Source organism: Anomaloglossus baeobatrachus, chromosome 1 (assembly GCF_048569485.1).
Source record: "Anomaloglossus baeobatrachus isolate aAnoBae1 chromosome 1, aAnoBae1.hap1, whole genome shotgun sequence".
In the NCBI taxonomy this organism is placed as follows: domain Eukaryota; kingdom Metazoa; phylum Chordata; class Amphibia; order Anura; family Aromobatidae; genus Anomaloglossus; species Anomaloglossus baeobatrachus.
In genome coordinates, this window is record NC_134353.1 from 361,029,096 (window position 1) to 361,047,634 (window position 18,539).

An 18,539-nucleotide genomic window follows, 5' to 3' on the forward strand; every position below is an offset into this window, starting at 1 on the left:
CCACAGCAGGTAACAAGATAAAAATGGTCAAATTCATTGATGAGTGTTGCAAAGGGTTCCCCTATAAAGCCTGGTAAAAGTAAAGCGAGAAGGTCACACACCCTCCTGAGAGGATATAGGGCTGTACTGGGCATCTGCTCTATAGTATTTGGGCAGGAGCACCATTTAAAACCCTACTTTATTCTCAAGTGACATGTAGGACTAGGGCCCATCTGCACAGACACCACCATGGGAAGCTATATAAATGAAATACATCATGCACTGCAACTCTAGAATCTCAAAGTCATTAACGTCCCAAAGATGTAAAGAAAGTAACTCCTTGCACACACACAAACACAAACACCTCTTAAGCCCAATATTTTAAATAAAATAAATTTATTTTTTACATAAAAAGGAAATAGATTATGGGAATAATTATGGGAAAGAGATTATACCTGCCACTTTAAGGAATCAAGGGCAAAGTCGTGGGATTTTTTGCAGAGAAAATGATAAAATTCTGAACAATGAGGGTAATATTCTTCTGGTAAATCGAAAAGAAAAAGGACACCATCCTGCTCATATCCTAGAAGGTATATATTTTCTTACTTTCAGCATTATTCTATCAACATTTAGATAAAAACCCTATCTTGGGGATCAGTCTTCCAGGCTGATGAAATTGCAATCCTAAAATGCTAAGGGATTTTTGTATAGCAAATACGGTATAAAATAGGCTAACATTAGGTTACCAGGATTGTTGACATGTTGAGCTGCTCATGAATCCTAGGGAGGAGAAGCAGAAGCTTTACATAAAGTGTAACTAAACTAACCAATTAGTATGACTAAACAATCCACTGTATAGGTGGCTTTACACACTGCAACATCGCAAACGACATCGCTGTAACGTCACCGGTTTTGTGACGTTATAGCGACCTCCCCAGCGACATTGCAGTGTGTGAAACACATCAGCGACCTGGCCCCTACTGTGAAGTTGCTGATTGCTACAAATCGTTCAGGACCATTCTTTGGTCCTTTGTTCCCCGCTGTGCAGCATGATTGCTAGAAAGTCTGTGTAAAGGGGACTTTACAGCGACTTCGTTAGAGACTTCCCTTTCAAAAAGCTGCTTTACAACGTCCCCAATGACTAGCTAGGTCGTTCTGCAGGTCCGGATCGCTGTTGCGTCGTTGGCCAGGTCTGCCTGTTTGGACAGCTCACCAGCGACTCAGAGACTTTGTAGCGATCCCGGCCAAGTTGGGATCGCTGGTGGGATCGCTAGAAAGTCTCCGTGTGTAAAGGGGCCTTAAGTCAAATGTTCTGAAACTGAGCCAAACTGTGGGAAATAGTGTATGAATCTGCATGCCGTCAAGACTAGATCTAGGATTTCCCACTGTACACAGCAAGAGATGTCTGAATGAAGGGACAAGGTCTTTAGAAGCTGGGAAAGTTCCACTACCCAGTTAGCGACTGATGGAAGGACGACTGCAGATAGAGCCAGATGTGGCTCTAGTGCCCTGACTGACCTAAGGAGCAGCTTGTTGGAAGTCTGTCCTCGACAGTGCCCACTCTAAATAAACTCAGACACCGTCAACCATATTTACAGAATGTTGATTGGAAGGACCACCACTTCTGGTAACCAGGAGCGCTGTACTGCTTGCCAGCTTTCAGGGCTGTGGGGCAGTTTTCAGTTTGTTTTGGGAACTATTCATTGAAGCAGGAGGAATACGCCCGGTGGGATGGTTAGCTAGGAAAGCCACAACTAGAGGGCACATTGTACAACCAAAGAAGCAGTCTATAGCAGACTACTAATACTGGTGAATGGATCCTAGTGGGCTAGACTAAGCTGTTGGAAGAAAGTCCAGAATTGGGCTGTAGAAGAAGGCCTTCACCGATTAGATCATGCAGCACAGAATTTGCACACGACAGTGCAGGGAAGTCTGTGGCTCCTTTTAATCAAATATGGAGGTATAAGGCAGCAGTCCGTGAAATGAACCTGTATTAACCCCTGCAACGTTTCATCTCCAGTGATTTTCTCAAGCATGCATCAGAAAAGCTGACTGGAGATGAAATGTCATGTTTATAAAAGGATAATGTCCCACAACGGGCATGGCGAGTGTTTAGACCAACCAAGATCTGATGCGGAATGAAAATACACAAAAAAACCAAAACACAAAACCCACCACAGACAAAGGGGGAACCACCAAAAGGACAATGGCGAGTCCTGGCACTAGCGAGAGGGTAGATTGTCACCTAACCACCTGACCCTGCTCTTCTAACCAGTCCCTATGCAACTGTCGTTGAGCAGCACCCTTGGTCCCTAAGAAACACTGATTAGTGAGGCGGGTGAGGTTCACTAGACCCACCACCGCACTTGAGACAAAAAGGGTAGGGAGACAAAAAAAAAAAAAAAAAAGGAAGAACCAAAAGAGGAGAGGATACGGCTTCCAGACTATCTGCAGCAGCTTCCTTCCTTTGAAGCAGCTTTCCTACAAATGATTTGTATAGTCAAAGCTTGCTGGGATACCTTGCCATTTCATGACAAGGGGGTGTGTCAACAAAACAGGTGCAGGTGACCTCAACTGCAGCAGAGCTGCAAAACAGAACTGCCATTAACTACTGTAGTGCCAAAGGAAGTAAAATGACATTTAAATGCAGAGCCCTTGAGATTAGTGGCAACTTGAGGTCTGGAGCCCCTTGTCTCCAAAAACAAGGAGACAATTGTGACAGTTAATGTCACTGCATGTGCTGCCTCATTCTCCATACTTGTTGGCTGTTTGATCAAGTCCTTAGAGGAGTGCAAGCTCTCAAATTGCATGGGCTGCCGCCTTTCCTTCAACTGACTCCTATTAAAGGATGTTCCCTGAGCACAGCTTCTCCTGGCCAAGAAGGGCAGAGACCAACTTCATCCAGCGAGAACCTTTCTGGTAATCTACAATGCAAGAAAGATCCAGAGTAACATGGAGGCTGGCCATAATTTCAGAGATGCATGTCAGCAGTTTCTTATTAAAGTGACAAATTCAGACTGAAGAACTATCAAAACACCGGCAGAGACCTTTGGGTGACCGCTTTTAGTGTTTTTCCACAGACTAGGTTTGAGTGTTTTTGTGCCAAGTGTCTTGAAATCCAGGGATTTTAGAAGGGATTTACTTTTAGGGGTGCTTCACACACAGCGAGCTCGCTGCCGAGATCGCTGCTACGTCACGCTTTTTGTGACGCAGCAGTGACCTCATTAGCGATCTCGCTGTGTGTGACACTGAGCAGCGATCTGGCCCCTGCTGTGAAATCGCTGCTCGTTACACACAGCCCTGGTTCGTTTTCTTCAAAGGCGCTCTCCCACTGTGACACACAGATCGCTGTGTGTGACAGCGAGAGAGCGACAAATGAAGCGAGCAGGAGCCGGCATCTGGCAGCTGTGGTAAGCTGTATCCAAGATAAACATCGGGTAACCAAGGTGGTTACCCGATATTTACCTTAGTTACCAGCCTCCGCAGCTCTCACGCTGCCTGTGCTGCCGGCTCCGGCTCTCTGCACATGTAGCTGCATTACACATCGGGTTAATTAACCCGATGTGTACTGTAGCTAGGAGAGCAAGGAGCCAGCGCTAAACAGTGTGCGCGGCTCCCTGCTCTCTGCACATGTAGCTGCATTACACATCGGGTTAATTAACCCGATGTGTACTGTAGCTAGGAGAGCAAAGCTAAGCGGTGTGCGCTGGTAACTAATGTAAACATCGGGTAACCATACCCGATGTTTACCTTAGTTACCAGTGTCCGCAGCTTCCAGACGCCGGCTCCGTGCAAGCGCAGCGTCGCTTGCACGTCGCTGCTGGCTGGGGGCTGGTCACTGGTCGCTGGTGAGATCTGCCTGTTTGACAGCTCACCAGCGACCATGTAGCGATGCAGCAGCGATCCTGACCAGGTCAGATTGCTGGTCGGATCGCTGCTGCATCGCTAATGTGTGAAGGCACCCTTAAGGTACTGTCACACATAACGAGATCGCTAGCGAGATCGCAGATGAGTCACCGTTTGGTGACGCAGTAGCGATCCCGTTAGCGATCTCGTTATGTGTGACACTTACCAGCGATCAGGCCCCTGCTGTGAGATCGCTAGTCGTTGTAGAATGGTCCAGGCCATTTTCTTTAAAGGTGATGTCCTGCTGGGCAGGACACATCGCTGTGTTTGACACTGTAACAGGGTCACAGTGACTGCTGAGATAGTTATACAGGTCGCTACTGCGACCTGTATTGTTCCTGCATCGCTGGTAAGATCTGACTGTGACATCTCACTAGCGACCTCCCAGCGACTTACCAGCGATCCCTATCAGGTCGCATCGTTTTCGGGATCGCTGGTAAGTCGTTGTGTGTGACTGGGCCTTTAGTCACAGATAGTATTTTCCAAAGTGTCTTGCCTGTCAGATAAAAGATGTACACTTGATAGGGAGGTCTGCTATGTACACAGTCCTTGAACAGTCATTTGAAGGTGCGACAAGCTTGTATGGTCCTGCAATAGAAAATACCAACCGTTTTGTGGCGTCACGATGTGACCTGTGTATGTATATAGTGAAATGCGTCATAGGAAGCAGCTGTGCTGATCATGTCAGGTAACGTGTTACATAACACTTAAGATAGGAATGTTACGTATGGAATGGTAAATGTCTGTAGTAGGTACAGTGATGCCAGTGTAAGGAAGCATTTAGTGGGACAGGAAGCTTGTTCAGCTACTGACTGTAGGGCAAGCTGTGGGAATAACCTACAAAGGGAGGAGCTGGTCTCGAGGACAGACTCCATCTTAGACTAGTGTCTGGTGAGTGACCAGGTCAGGCGTGCATGTCCACAGGATACTTAGGCTGCATCTTCAGTCATTTACCCAACTGAATGGCGAGATTAGAGCTCCTGGGAAGGATGCGGAGTGCAGACATACATCCGTCCCACTATGGAGTACTCCAGGCCCTGGACTCTAGAGAAACTGTTATCAAACAGACATGGCCAGTGTTCACATCTTCCCTAGCCATTAAGGTACTGACTCCAGTAGTACGAGTCCTTGGGAGAATGCTTAGCATAGACCAGGGAGAACAGACAAGTACAAGAACAGACGTGAGACTAGGTGTATAGTCCGTGCACGCCGGTCGATAGTTGAATGGTTAGCAAACAGCCTGTGCTTAGAAAAGCCAACGGGGACTTAAAAAGGAATCTGTCACCAGGTTTTTGCTCCCCCATCTGAGAGCAGCATAATGTAGGGGCAAAGACCCAGATTCCAGTGATGTGTCACTTACTGAGCTGTTTGCTGTCATTTTGATAAAATCAATGTTTTCTCTGCTGCAGATCTAGCAGTTATACAGAGCTCATGAATATGCTGGACTACCTGGCAGCAGGACACGTAGTCCTCTAATGAAAATCTACTGCTGATTATACGGTTACTTTATGAAAGCTACACTAATCATTCCAGTAAGTGACACATTGCTGGAATCAGGATCTCTGCCCCTAAGTTATGCTGCTCTCAGATTAGGTAGCAAAAACCTGGTGACAGATTCCCTTTAATGACTGAAGTGCAAAAATTGTGATATGCTAGGCTGGGACCAGTAACAGAAACCAATAGTTATGGAAGAGTTTCAGGAAGTCGTAGATCTTAAAAGGGGTTTTCCCAACACGAACGTTGGTTTCAAAAGTCCACAGTACAAACCTCATGGGGTAAAGAGGGCCAGCCAGCAGTGTTTGCCGTCACTGAAGATAGACTCGGCCGGCCCCACTTAAGCAGCCACGGTGGTAAATGCAGTGGGGCCCGGGCTGTATGCTCAATAGAGGTTGTTGCTGGCTGTATACACAATAGAGGCTGTGGGTTATATACGCTGTGTACACAATAGAGGTTGCATACACAAGAGTCTGAGGGCTGTATGCACAATAGAGGCTCTGGGGTGTATACACAATAGATACTGCATACAGACTATACAAACCAGAGGCTGTGGGCTGCATATACAACAGAGGCTATATACATAAATCGAGGCTATGGGATGTATATAGTTCTACACAGCACAACACTATATACAGACACCACTACAGGCTATAGTGTGGACCTGTATATGCAGTATGGTGATTTGTATGTGAGCCAGGAACAGGAAGATAGACGCACAAAGATCATACTCACCATCCTGCAGTGCTTTGTGGTGATTGGCGGATACTCTTCTTCCGGTGAGCTCGTTTGTACTGCACATTGTAGCCTGTTTAGCGCATCCGCAGTACAAACCTCATGAAGAAAAGTGGGCCGGCCAGCAGCGTCTGCTGTAAGAGGTCCCACTGCAGTTACCACCGGTCACTGAAGCAGGGGAGGTGGGCCCGAATATTAAGTGTAAGTAATTACCCTGGGACCTGGGCCCGACTCTTCCCCAGGCACCGCACATCAGTAATTGTTGTAACACCCTGATGGCGGCCCCGATTCTCTATGGGGTTTAGGTCAGGAAAGTGTGCTGCCCAATCAAGCACAGTGGTTATTAAACCAGGTATTGACACTTTTGGCAGTGTGGACAGGTGCTAAGTTCTGATGGAAAATGAAATTTTGAAAAGCTTGTCTGCAGAGGTAAGAACAAAGCTCTAAAATTTCCGGGTAGACTGCTGCAATGACTTTGGTCTTGATAAAACACAGTGTACCTACACCAGCAGATTACATGGCTCCCCAATCCACTACTGATTGAGGTCTAGTGTGAAGTTTCCACAAGCAGCTTTCATTGTGACCTCCACTCATCCTCCAGACTCTGCATTTTATTTGGAGATCGAGGTCCCAAAGTTTACTTTCATCTGCAAACACCTTGGACCATTGAGCAATATTCCAGTTTTTTCTCCTTGGCCCAGGTAAGACGCTTCTGGCGTTGTCAATTGGTTATGAGTGGCTTGACACAAGGAATGTAACAATTTTAGTCCATGTCCTTGATACGTCTGTGTGGTGGCTCTTGAAGCACTGACTCCAGCAGCAGTCCACTTGTGAATCTCAACCAAAATTTTTGAATGGCCTTTTCTTAATACTAAAAGGCTGCGGTTATCCCGATTGCTTGTGCACCTTTTTCTACCACACTTTTTCCTGCTATTCAACTTTCCATTAACATGCTTGGATACAGCACTCTGAACAGCCAGCTTCTTTAGCAATTACTTTGTGGCTTACCCTCCTTGTGGAGTGTGTCAATGACTGACTTCTGGACATCTGTCAAGGCAGCAGTCTTCCCCATGATTGTGTAGCCTACTGAAGCAAAGGGACCACTTTAAAATGTTTAGGAAGTCCTTGCAGGAGTTTGTGGTAATTTAATTTTCTGAGATAATGACTTGGGTTTTCTTTGGCTGTAAGCTATAATCATCAACATTAACAGAAATAAACACTTGAAATACACTAATGAGATATAGAATGAATATATTATATCATATTTTCCCTTTTTGTATTGAATTACTGTAAATAAATTAACTTTGATGATACTTTGAACTTTGATGCATTTATTGCAATGCACTTGCATGTGTCCCTGCTATGTACTGCGTAATGGTTGTGTCTGACCATAAAGGAGCATTGTCTAATCACCACATCTACTGTGCAGAAAAGGAGGTAAAGTATTTTTTAAACCAGGTGGTAAATGCTTTATCTCAAAATCAAAAAAAAAAAATCCGATACAATCCCATTCTGCATTCTGTATACTCGTGTCTGCCCCGGCCCAGGAGATATGGTATGATCAGACAGTGTCCCTGTACAGTCAGACACGGCAATTACACAGTACATAAAAAGGGGTCTAGCCATGGCCCCTGCTAAGTGAAATGCGTGCCGAGAGAACCTTGTCTAATGTTCAGTAAAAGACTTTATGAAAAGATCCGCGTCTTTGTCACAGTCTTCCTGGTGGATAGGTCCTGGTGAAGACAAGCAGCTTAACAAGGTATGCCTTGCACCCCAAGACTACGGCATTCATCAACCCCTTTGCACGGTGAGCAGGGCATCCCTTGCCCGTTGGCTACCGCCCCAGACCACCCTTACACATACAGCTGTGCAAGATACTGGATATGAAAGACAGTTTGCAACATGGAATTCCATTGACAACGTGGAAAAGGAGTTTCCTGCTCAGTGAACAAGCATTAACTGGGGTAGATTAAGAGGAAAGAATGACAGCAAGCTAGGTAACAGAAGGAAGCTAGTCCCAATCTGGCACGCCAAAAATTTTCATATTAACAAATAAAGGGGGTGTCAGTACAGGTGAAGCACTGCTGTAACAAAATGTGTCCTCTGAAAACCAGTCCGAGTGTCTGCTCCGGTAAGTAGGCAAGACAGGTGCTGGCAGTGAGGGAGGAATTCAATTAGAGGAACAGATTTAGCAATCTGTCAGACTGTTGGACAGTGTGTGGTCTTCCTGGCACTTGAGTCCACTGAGGATTGGAGGCAATAGAATACTGGGTGGGACTGGGGAGGACGCAGCAGTCATGGTGCACATCGGCACCAATGACACTTTTGGAGGGAGGCCCTTAGAAGTGATTTTATTAATTTTGGCCAGAACTATAAAAAGGTAGCATTTCTCATACTATTTATGCTATGCCAGAGAGGCAGTGGAAAATTAGGGTGGTAAATATGGCCCAGCAATTAGTGTTTGGGAGTTTCTGGAGAAATTGGCTAACTTGTTAGCTACAGGCCCTATGCTAGGGATGTTCTGCACCTTAGTGGTGAGGGTGCAATATATATTATATATATATATATATATATATATATATATATATATATATATATATATATATATATATATATATATATATTTGAGCCATTTGTTGCGTTTGCTGGCCCTGACTTACAGTGAGCACACGCTCAATGTTCACGATTAAGCACTGTTACTGTGCATGCATTGTAGTATTACGTTTTCACACTAGCCAGTTCCAGTGTGAGGATGTACTTTTTGGCAGCATTTGCACGCAATATGCTCTCATCCCACAGGTCAGAGCAGTGGCAGCCCCACCATTCTCAGTGCTGTACTGTTACGGATGACAGTCATGTGGTGTCCGGCAACAGACGGTCATAACATTTGGATGCTCAAACCTATCATTCTTCCTTAGTTTTCATCCCTTTTAGACCCTGGGGTGTTCAGTCTGTCAGCTGCTTTGAGATATAGACAGACACACACTATTTCTCAGTGCTAGTGATATTTGTTACATCTTTAATCAAGTCTTCAGTGCAAGCAGGCTGCTTGCATACATCAGGAGAGTCTTGGTGGTTGTTGCAAGTTCCCTCACAGACAACTAGAGATAAGTTTGTAGTTTTCCCTGGTTTGTTATCCCGGTGTCCTTTAGTGCCTAGTGCGGCTGATTAAGAGCTAATCCCATCTGCTCCCTACCTACGGCCCAGATCAGGGTCAGGTATCTAGTGCGATGCATAGGTGTGAAACCCATCCAGTGTGGTGATAGAACCCAGGGTGGTTGGCTTGGTCAGCAGGGGGAGGGGGGTGTTTATAATCCAGAAGTGGGACTCACGTGAGCATAAGACTCGTTTTTGGGGTGGGGAAATGGGGATGAGTCTATAAACCAGATAAAGCTTGCCAGATCAGAGTAGGGGGAGGGGGGTGTCAGAGGATAGAGGGTTGGTGATACTGTGGCTCAGGGTTGTTGCAGCAGGCACCATCAAGTCTGCTGTCTGTTGCGCAATAGACCTCAAGAAAATGGCAGTACAAGTTGCACATACGCAGATTGAGATCTTAGAGAGCCAAGAGCTAAATCCGCGCACGCTCTGCTTCCACGGCCATTTTCTTTAAGTCTATTGCGTCAATCGCCAGCCGGCTTAAAGGAGCCCGCCGGTAGGCTTTATGGCACCTGCTGCAACACCCCTGAGCCACAGTATAACCAACCCTCCATTCTGTGACCCAACTGCCAACCAGGTAAGCTTTATCCAGATTATAAGTAGCACCCCCATTTTAACATTAAAAACTAATTTTTTTCCAGTTTTCCTTCTCTAAATTTAAATAAATTTTCCCGTTTTTTGTGGTAAACTTAGGTGCCTCATGTTCTATTCTGGTCGACTTACATGGTAAATACATCACCATATAATGGATCCAACTGACACTTTAAAAAAGTGCATCATGCTTTGGGGGAAGGTTAAGGAAATGTACAATGGTGTAGGACAGAATAGGACACGGGGCGGGGGGGGGGGGGAGCTTTGTATAGCATATCCCTAATCTTGTCCTAAATGAAAAATCTTTCCACTGCCCTGCCATGGATGATGGTACCCTAGGTGAGTGGCATCCCCACTCCGACAGTTGACCCTTTAACTCTACTTGACAAACAAATACTGTCAAAGGGCTAAGCTATTCTCTTATTAGAATTAGGATGTTAAATAAGTTAATTGTAGTGATTACTCCCAGTCACATTTCAGAGGTCCTCATCCTGACAAGTTTCCCCCTTATGTAATTCATCAGTGAACGTGCCATAATCACCCATGAGCCTGTAAGGTGGGCTATGGCAACAACGCTAAAGCACCACTATGAATTTAAAATTAAGGGCAAACAGTGAGTATACTTACCCCACAGGTGTGTCACAAAAATGTTATACTATTGGGTGGTGAGATTATATTTATGTTGTCTTAACCCCAGATTTTTAATTTTTACAAAAGGGAATAGGGGCAGAAAATACAAATACAATAGGGCCCATAATGTGTTATGCAATTTCTCCTGAACATACAGCTTGGCCACACTGATTTTTGGAGTACACATTTTCCTAGAACAGTTTGTGGACACCATTTGCAGATCCCCTAAGTGTCAAAACAGCAGAAACCCCCTCAAGTAGTCAAATATGGAAAGTACACCCCTATGGGAATCAATCTATGGGTGTAGTGATGATTTAGTTTCTGGGAAAAACACCCATGTTTGGAAAACGCAGTGAATGTTGCAGAACAAAATAAAGTGGGGTGAAACAGTGAATATTCATGAGTGCTAATCCAGAAGTAGTGTGACACCTACAAGGGAGACTTAGGGTACTTTCACACTTGCGTTGAACGGTATCCGTTGCATTGCGTTGTGTAACGGATGCAACGGATGTGTTGTATATAGTGGCACAACGGATGCAACGGATGCTGCAAAACAACGCAATTAGTTTTGATTTTTATTTTTTTTTTACAGTTTTACCAGCGGCAGACTATTGTAAACGATCAGCTGATCGCTCCCTGCAGCTGGCCGCCGGGTGATCAGCTGAGCGCTGTCACTTGCCGGCGGCCGGGCATGCCAGCGGGCGGGCGCTCAGCTGAGCGCTGTGACTTGCCGGCGGCCGGGCGCTCAGCTGAACGTTCGGCCACCGCGAGCCAAAATAAAGTTTGATTTATTAAAAAAAAAAAAAAAAAAAAAGCATGCGCAGTGGAATCCAGAGGATTCCGCTGCTCAAAATAACGTTACATGCTGCGTTCCTCCCGCTGGGCGGAAGCAACGGAGCGTCGCCCAGCGGAAGCAACGCAGGTCCTTTTGGTACAATCCGTCACCCATACAAGTCTATGGGAAACAGCGGAATCCGTTAACGGATTCCGCTGTTTTCCAAAAGGGCGGATTGTAACGGAAGGAAATAAACGCAAGTGTGAAACTAGCCTTAGGCTGCTTTCACACTACGTTTAACATCTGTCATTAACGTTTTTTAACGCAAAAACGGATCCAGTGCAAATGCGTTTTCATTTCAAATGCATTTGCAATGGACTCGCGTCAACATGCGTTCACCTGCGTTTGCGTGCGTTATAGTGAGGATCCAGCGACTTGCAGTTTAACTTATTTAAAAAACGCTACTTGTAGCGTTTTTGAGCTGCGTCCAGATACTGCAAATTGCTGGATCCTGACTAAACACGCAAACGCATGTGAACGCTGGCATGCTGATAGGCAGGATCCTGCTTGCTCTACTGAGCATGCACAGAAGCCAGCCTGGTGTGATCAGTCTCTCCCTCCCCCTCCCTGCCTGAGAGCGGAGGACGCTCTGTAACCAAGGTAAACATCGGGTAACCGCGGTCTTAGTTACCCGATGTTTACGTTGGTAACGTGTGCAGGGAGCCGGCTCCTAGCAGCTGCAGACGCTCGTAACCAATGTAAATATCACGTATCCAAGCAAGTTACCCGATGCTTACCTTGGTTATGAGCCTCCACAGCTGTTAGATGCCGGCTCCCAGTCTCACGTTCAATTCCCCTCACTCCCGATCACATAACTCCAATGCCCGCCCATAAACTTAAAGTGACAGGATCCTGCAAAATAACACATGCGTTTGCATGCGTTTTTTTGCTGTAAAAGCAGGATCCGCTTTTGCTGCAAAAAACGTTCATGACTCGTTAAAAAAATGTAGTGTGAAAGCAGCCTTAGGCTGCTTTTACACATCCGGTTTTTGCAGTCAGGCACAATCCGGCGAAATGCAGATAAAACTGATCCAGCAGATCAGTTTTATTCACCATTTACTTGTATTTGCGCCGGATGGCCTTCGTCCGGCTGCCGGAAAGGACGCAGCATGCAACGTTTGTCTCTGGCAAAAAAAACTGACCACGCCGGATCTGGCGCCGTCCGGCATGTTGTATAATGGAAGCCTATGGGCGCCGGATCCGTAGTCATCCGGCATATGCCGGAATCCAACGACTGATCCGGGTTTTTTAACTGAGCATGCTTAGTATCACAACGGATCTGTCAAGAAACGTTTTTTTTGCCGGATCCGTCACATCAGTTTTTTTCGCTGGACCGTGCCTGACAGCGAAAAATGGATGTGTAAAACCAGCCTAAGTAGAACTGTTTTGCAGCCCCCTAGCTTTTACAACCACCATTTTACAGCATACCAGTTAGAGTCCCCATAGACCTATTCAGGTTAATGTCCTGTCTTTTTTTCTTCTCCCTTCTATTAAAACTAGTGCTCTACCAGGATACAGCTAAACCCCCACTAAAGTGGAAGCATCACAGGTGCAAGAGCACTACTTTTTGGCCTGGGCCCAACTTGCTGTGAGTAATACTTAATTTTTGGAGGATATTATCCTGTTTTTGTTGCCATTTTTTATATTCCTTCTATTAAAGTCCAGTCAGACCCGCCAAACATCTGGGGGTTCACATGTCTATTGTCTGGTGGTCATCATGCTGTGTGGACACATTGTATGGAGGGCTGTGTTGAGGCCATCATACTATGCTTAGGGCAGGGGGCATCTTAATGCTTTGGAACACTAAAGAGGCTTTAAACGAAAGAAAATTACTTTTTAAAAAAGGGCTTTAAAGTGGTGAGCAGCATGGTGGCTCAGTGGGTGATGTAAAATACTTCCAAGGACAATATCGGCAAGGAATCTGGAGTGCAGGAGAAAACTGGGGAACCCAGAGGAAACCCATGCAAAGACTGAGGGAATGTACATTGTGGGCACCAGTGGGGATACTGATTTCTGTAAAGCTCTGAAATTAATGGCACTATACAAGAGTAAAATAAAAAAAGGTCTGCCTTTAACTTGAACATACCCTGAATACAGGAACATCCTGCCTTCCCAAACGCTCTGTATCCTCAGCTGCATCCAATTCAAAATGCAACAGCAGCCAGGCAATTGCATAAACCGAAATGTTTGCCAGGACTGTAAATGCATACCTGTGAAAATGCAGGGAGAGAGATTAAATATCATTTTTTTTTATACATATACTATAAAAATGTAACACACACACACACACACACACACACACACACACACACACACACACACACACACACACACAATGGCTTAATCAAAGGATTACCTTTATATCAACAAAGTGATATTTTAGTATCTGAGATTTCTCCTCAGCCATACAGAAGCTCAGCAATCACTTAATCCCTCGTTTTGAGAAGGCATAGCCAGCTTATTCTAGCATAAGAGATTGGTGAGTTGCCTAACTGAAGTTAATATGGAACTGGGAATGTTTTGGAGGAAAAACTACATGAACAGTGGCTTCATTACACCACTGGTGCTATAACTGAAAGTTCCCTGCTCCCTATATTACGCTCACTTCTGGTGTCTTCATCTATTGCAGATGTGCCGGTAGGTCACCGGTGATTTGTGACCTGCCAGCAGCTCCAGTGGCGTTATGCTGGTGGACACAACTCTATCTATGGAGAGCCTTGTTCTGGCAAGTTTGTGACAACTACTGGCCAGTCAGAAATTAGTCACAAGATGGCACCGCAGGACCAGAGACTCTGAAAAAGCATGAAAACACTAAGGCGAGTGAGTAAAAAGACAGTGGGTGGGGGTGGGGGGGGGGGGGGGGGGGGTGGGGAGTTAAAAAAAAACAAAAAAAAAAAACAAACACTAACTTTGTCCAGATCAATTATGAAAAGCATCTCGGAAAAATAGTGTCAAGTGTGTGTTTTTTGTTTATTTTTTTTTCCATTACCAAGTAAACAAAAAACCAAACTATACATGTTTACCGTAGTATCTATGTTCTTGTACTGACCTGGAGAATCATGCCAGGTTAGTATTTCCATATAGTAAACATGGTAATGGAGGAAGGAACACCGACAATAGAGGACTTGCCAGTCTCTTCCGTTCCGATTCCCAAAAGCATACAGGACCAGTGGTGACAGTCACATGACCATGGTGTCAAAGGTCCTGGAGCAATCAACATCGGAAACTACACTGAATGCCATTACCAGTGTAGCAAACACTGAGGGAAACTGGCCCATCCCCCAACACTGTTGTAACATATGCTTTGCTGGTTTGCAACAGTGTTCAGGGCACACTGCCACATTTCTTTTGTATTCCCAATGCATGTGGGTAACATGTGACCACATGTACGCAATTTGCATACCTGCGGCCACAAATTTGTACAGCGCCATTAATTCAACAGCGCTTTACATACATTGAGCCCCAATGGGGACAGTGTTGCCAATCTAAAGTCCCCATCACTGTTTTTTGTAGTATCGGAGGAAATCCACGCAAACACTGGGAACACATACAAACTCCTTGCAGATTGTGTCCTTGGTAGGATTTGAACCCAGATCCCCAGTGTTGCAAGACTGCAAGCTGAGCCACCGTGCCGCCCGTGTCTCTCCTCAGCTATAAGATTGAGACTTCTAGACTAGACAAACCCTTTAAATGCTGCTTAGGTACTGCACATCCACTGTCTGGGAATACAAAAGGGGCTGGATAAATACCAGCTCATGGTTTTTCTCCTTTCTGCAACAGAGCACATCCAGATGCTACCAGTTTTGGGAACAAGTAGTCAGCAGAGCTGCCGGGTGTTGCATTCCCACCAATAAGATATTGATGGCCTATCTTAAGGCTAGGCCATCAATATTAAAGTCCTATACAACCCCTTTAAGAAAACTTAACAACTTCCTCCCTTGTATTCAGTCACAAAAGGAGAGAGATTATTTTAGGTGACTGGTAAAGACAATTTTCCTTTTTAAATTCAGATTAAAGCCAGCTTTCACTTTTCTGACCAAGCCAAAAGTTTGTCAAATCTGACATGTGTTACTTTATGTTGTAATGGCTTGTTTAGACTGAAACATCATCAGTCGAATGGTGCGAGCGCTGGGGAGACCCTGCACCAATGACAGGTGCATGAGAGTAGAAGTTCTTTATTCAAGCATTGAAGAGATGGTTTACAGTAGTGGGAGTCACTTTTCTAAAAAAAAAAAACAAAAAAAAAAACAAAAAAAAAAACTAGCTGTAGTACCCAGCGTTGCGTGGGATAGTAACTGTCTTCCAGGTCTGTCACTTTTTATCCGTCTCACAGACCTCTTATTACCTCACACATAAGCTTCTTATACTAACAGTTTATTTTGTTCCTATAGCAACCACTGACAGTTGCTAATAGCAGCCAGTAGCTCCCACCTCCATTCAGTATAATGGAGGCAGGATTTTGGAGACATACTAAAGCGCGGGATTAAATTTTCCCCTCAAAACAGTCTATGACGTTCCCTGGGTCACATACGGCGTCTGCGCAAAAGTTCGTGATTGTAAATGCGACAGTGCAAATTCCTTTAGCGGACACATACACAGCTTTATATATTAGATAGAAGATAGTTCTTTGTCACTAAATAGCTCTAATTAAAGTAAATGTTGCCATAGGAGAGCAGAATATGAGAACTGGTTTGAGTTATGGCAGGAAAAAAAAAGAGGAACACCGTGCATGTGACATCTGCAAAAGGATAATCACTTGCACATGGAAAGGTGTGGCAACATGAGTGATTGAGCCAGTGACCACAATACTACTCAGTATGGAGTTTGGTACAGCGTGTACATCACTGCTATTATGCATAAGGTGATGCGACATTCATATGTCAGCTGAACTCCATGACAGGAATTTAAAAAAAAAAAAAAAAACAAACAAAAACACAAGCCACACTTCAGTTTTTCAACCCCCACAGTCAAAAGATTGCAGGCACTGTCCAAGTAAACCCATAATGCATGTAAAAGCAATTTATTGACTTAAATCCATACCTCTTGTCACATTGTTTGTATATTGTGAAGAGAGACTTGAAGTTTTCCTAACATGTGAGGTGGGGTTTAAGAAAATTTCATAGCACTTCCAGCTCAGTTTTCCCTCACAGGCAAGGTAGTCTCCTCAAGCGGCGTTAGGCTTTGTGCCCACGTGTGTGCTCTGCACAGCAGCATAGAGTCACTGCATGTGTGCTTCAGAGCGCAGCTGAAAAGCTCAGTTCTGAAGCTTCGGTTACTGCCGATTTCATGCGCTCTGGGTGCAGCCTCTGCCATAGACAGATTGTACAAAGAAAAGCCTGAGCACACTCGAAAAAAGGGGATTGTACATTTCTTTAGTTTGCTTTTATTCATGCAAAGATATGGAAAAATATGACGTTTCGGCCCAACACAGGCCTTTAACAAACAAATGATCTAGCTGGGTATATAGGGCACAAGGATGGTGAACAGATTGTTCACATGGGTGAACACTGAGGGGAGAGATATATACCAAAGGTAAAGAATAATTGTATCAGTTATATATAGCTTATGCAGAAAACAATAGCCCAGAGACTAAGGGAGTAGGATGTAGGTATAATGAAAAATTGAATACTTTTGACAGCTCCAGAAAAAAGGAGCTTCTCTATAACATGGTGATCATTAGAGTACTGCTGGATCATGGCCTATCAGATAGTACAGGGAAAAGAAAGGGGTATATTACAATAGGTCATAGACACTACCTCGACGCAAGGCCCTAGACCAAATACGTGGCCAGTGTAACCTACCAAAATGGACACGTCAGAAAAATATAAAGGTAGGACTCCAGGGGACACCTTGTTACATAAGTTAGAGGGTAAATTGGGTATCAAGACCCTGTATGTGTTCCCATATAGGAAACCTGGTGAACTGTAGGGACGTGCCGACTCGTATGAGAGGGTGGCCTCTGGTTCCTTGTTAGGATGCAGTGGTGGTTCCCGTGGAGGGGGCTGGGGGGTTGGAGGGGGGGGGGGGGTGAGGTCTTTTGAATCCAGGTGGTAGCATGGTATTTCACCACGTGGAGTCCAGTTCACCAGGTTTCCTATATGGGAACACATACAGGGTCTGGATACCCCATTTACCCTCTAACTTATGTAACAAGGTGTCCCCTGGAGTCCTACCTTATATTTCTTTCTGACCTGTGTCCATTTTGGTAGGTTACACTGGCCACATATTGGGTCTAGGGCCTTGCTTCATTGAGGTAGTGTCTATGACCTATTGTAATATACCCCTTTCTATTCCCTGTACTATCCAATAGGCCGTGATCCAGCAGTACTCTAATGATCACCATGTTCTAGAGAAGCTCCTTTTTCCTGGAGCACTGTCAAAGGTATTCCCTTTTACCATTTTTCATTATACCTACGTCCTACTCCCTGTGTTAGTCTCTGGGCTATTGTTTTCTGCATAAAAGCTATATATAACCGATACCATTCTTCTTTACCTTTGGTATACATCTCTCCCCTCAGTGTTCACCCATGTGAACAATCTGTACACCATCCTTGTGCCCTACATACCCAGCTAGATCATTTGTTTATTAAAGGCCTGTGTGTTGGGCCGAAACGTCATGATATTTTTCCATATCTTTGCATGAATAAAAGCCAACTAAAGAAATCTACAATCCCTTTTTTCTTGATTAAGTGTGCCAAGGCTTTTCCTTGTACTCTTGGTCTTTTTTCTTGGAGGCACCTACTTGTTTACTGTTGAGCCAGATTCTATCATATATAATCTGCCATAGACAGAGCGGGGGGCTGCATGCAAAGCGCATGAAAGTAGTGACATGTCACTTTAGAACGCAGCGATTTGACAGCAGCTGAAGCACTGCGTTCTAATACGCCACGTGGGCATGGATTAGGCACAATCTTCATAGATTGTGCTGGGGACGCAGTTACGCTGCAGTGCAGATCGCAGCACAACTGCATGAAAATACGCTACGTGGGCACAGCCTTACTCTTCTACTTCAGATTCTGAACAAGGGTAGTCTTTATAGAGGAGGCAAGCCACACGCAACATGCACCTGATCACAGAATCAAGAGCTAGACTATGTGTGCATGCGCCGCCCCCTCTCATGAGAAGTCCTGGTAATGATTGCACCTGCGCAGCATCTTGGCAGCAGGTCGCTGAGAGAAGAGTGACCCGTCAGTCACAAAGGCCGGCATGGAAT

General features: G+C 45.0%; 1 protein-coding gene across 2 annotated transcripts in view; it reads right to left on the reverse strand.

The window, feature by feature from the left end:
• Window positions 1–18,539, reverse strand: part of MFSD12 (major facilitator superfamily domain containing 12) — a 97,643-nt gene that overhangs the window by 52,103 nt on the left and 27,001 nt on the right. For both annotated transcript variants that reach the window (XM_075337798.1, XM_075337799.1), the window contains exon 3: window positions 13,413–13,536. In XM_075337798.1, the coding sequence (XP_075193913.1) occupies window positions 13,413–13,536 (124 nt within the window). The remainder of the gene's footprint in view (window positions 1–13,412; window positions 13,537–18,539) is intronic.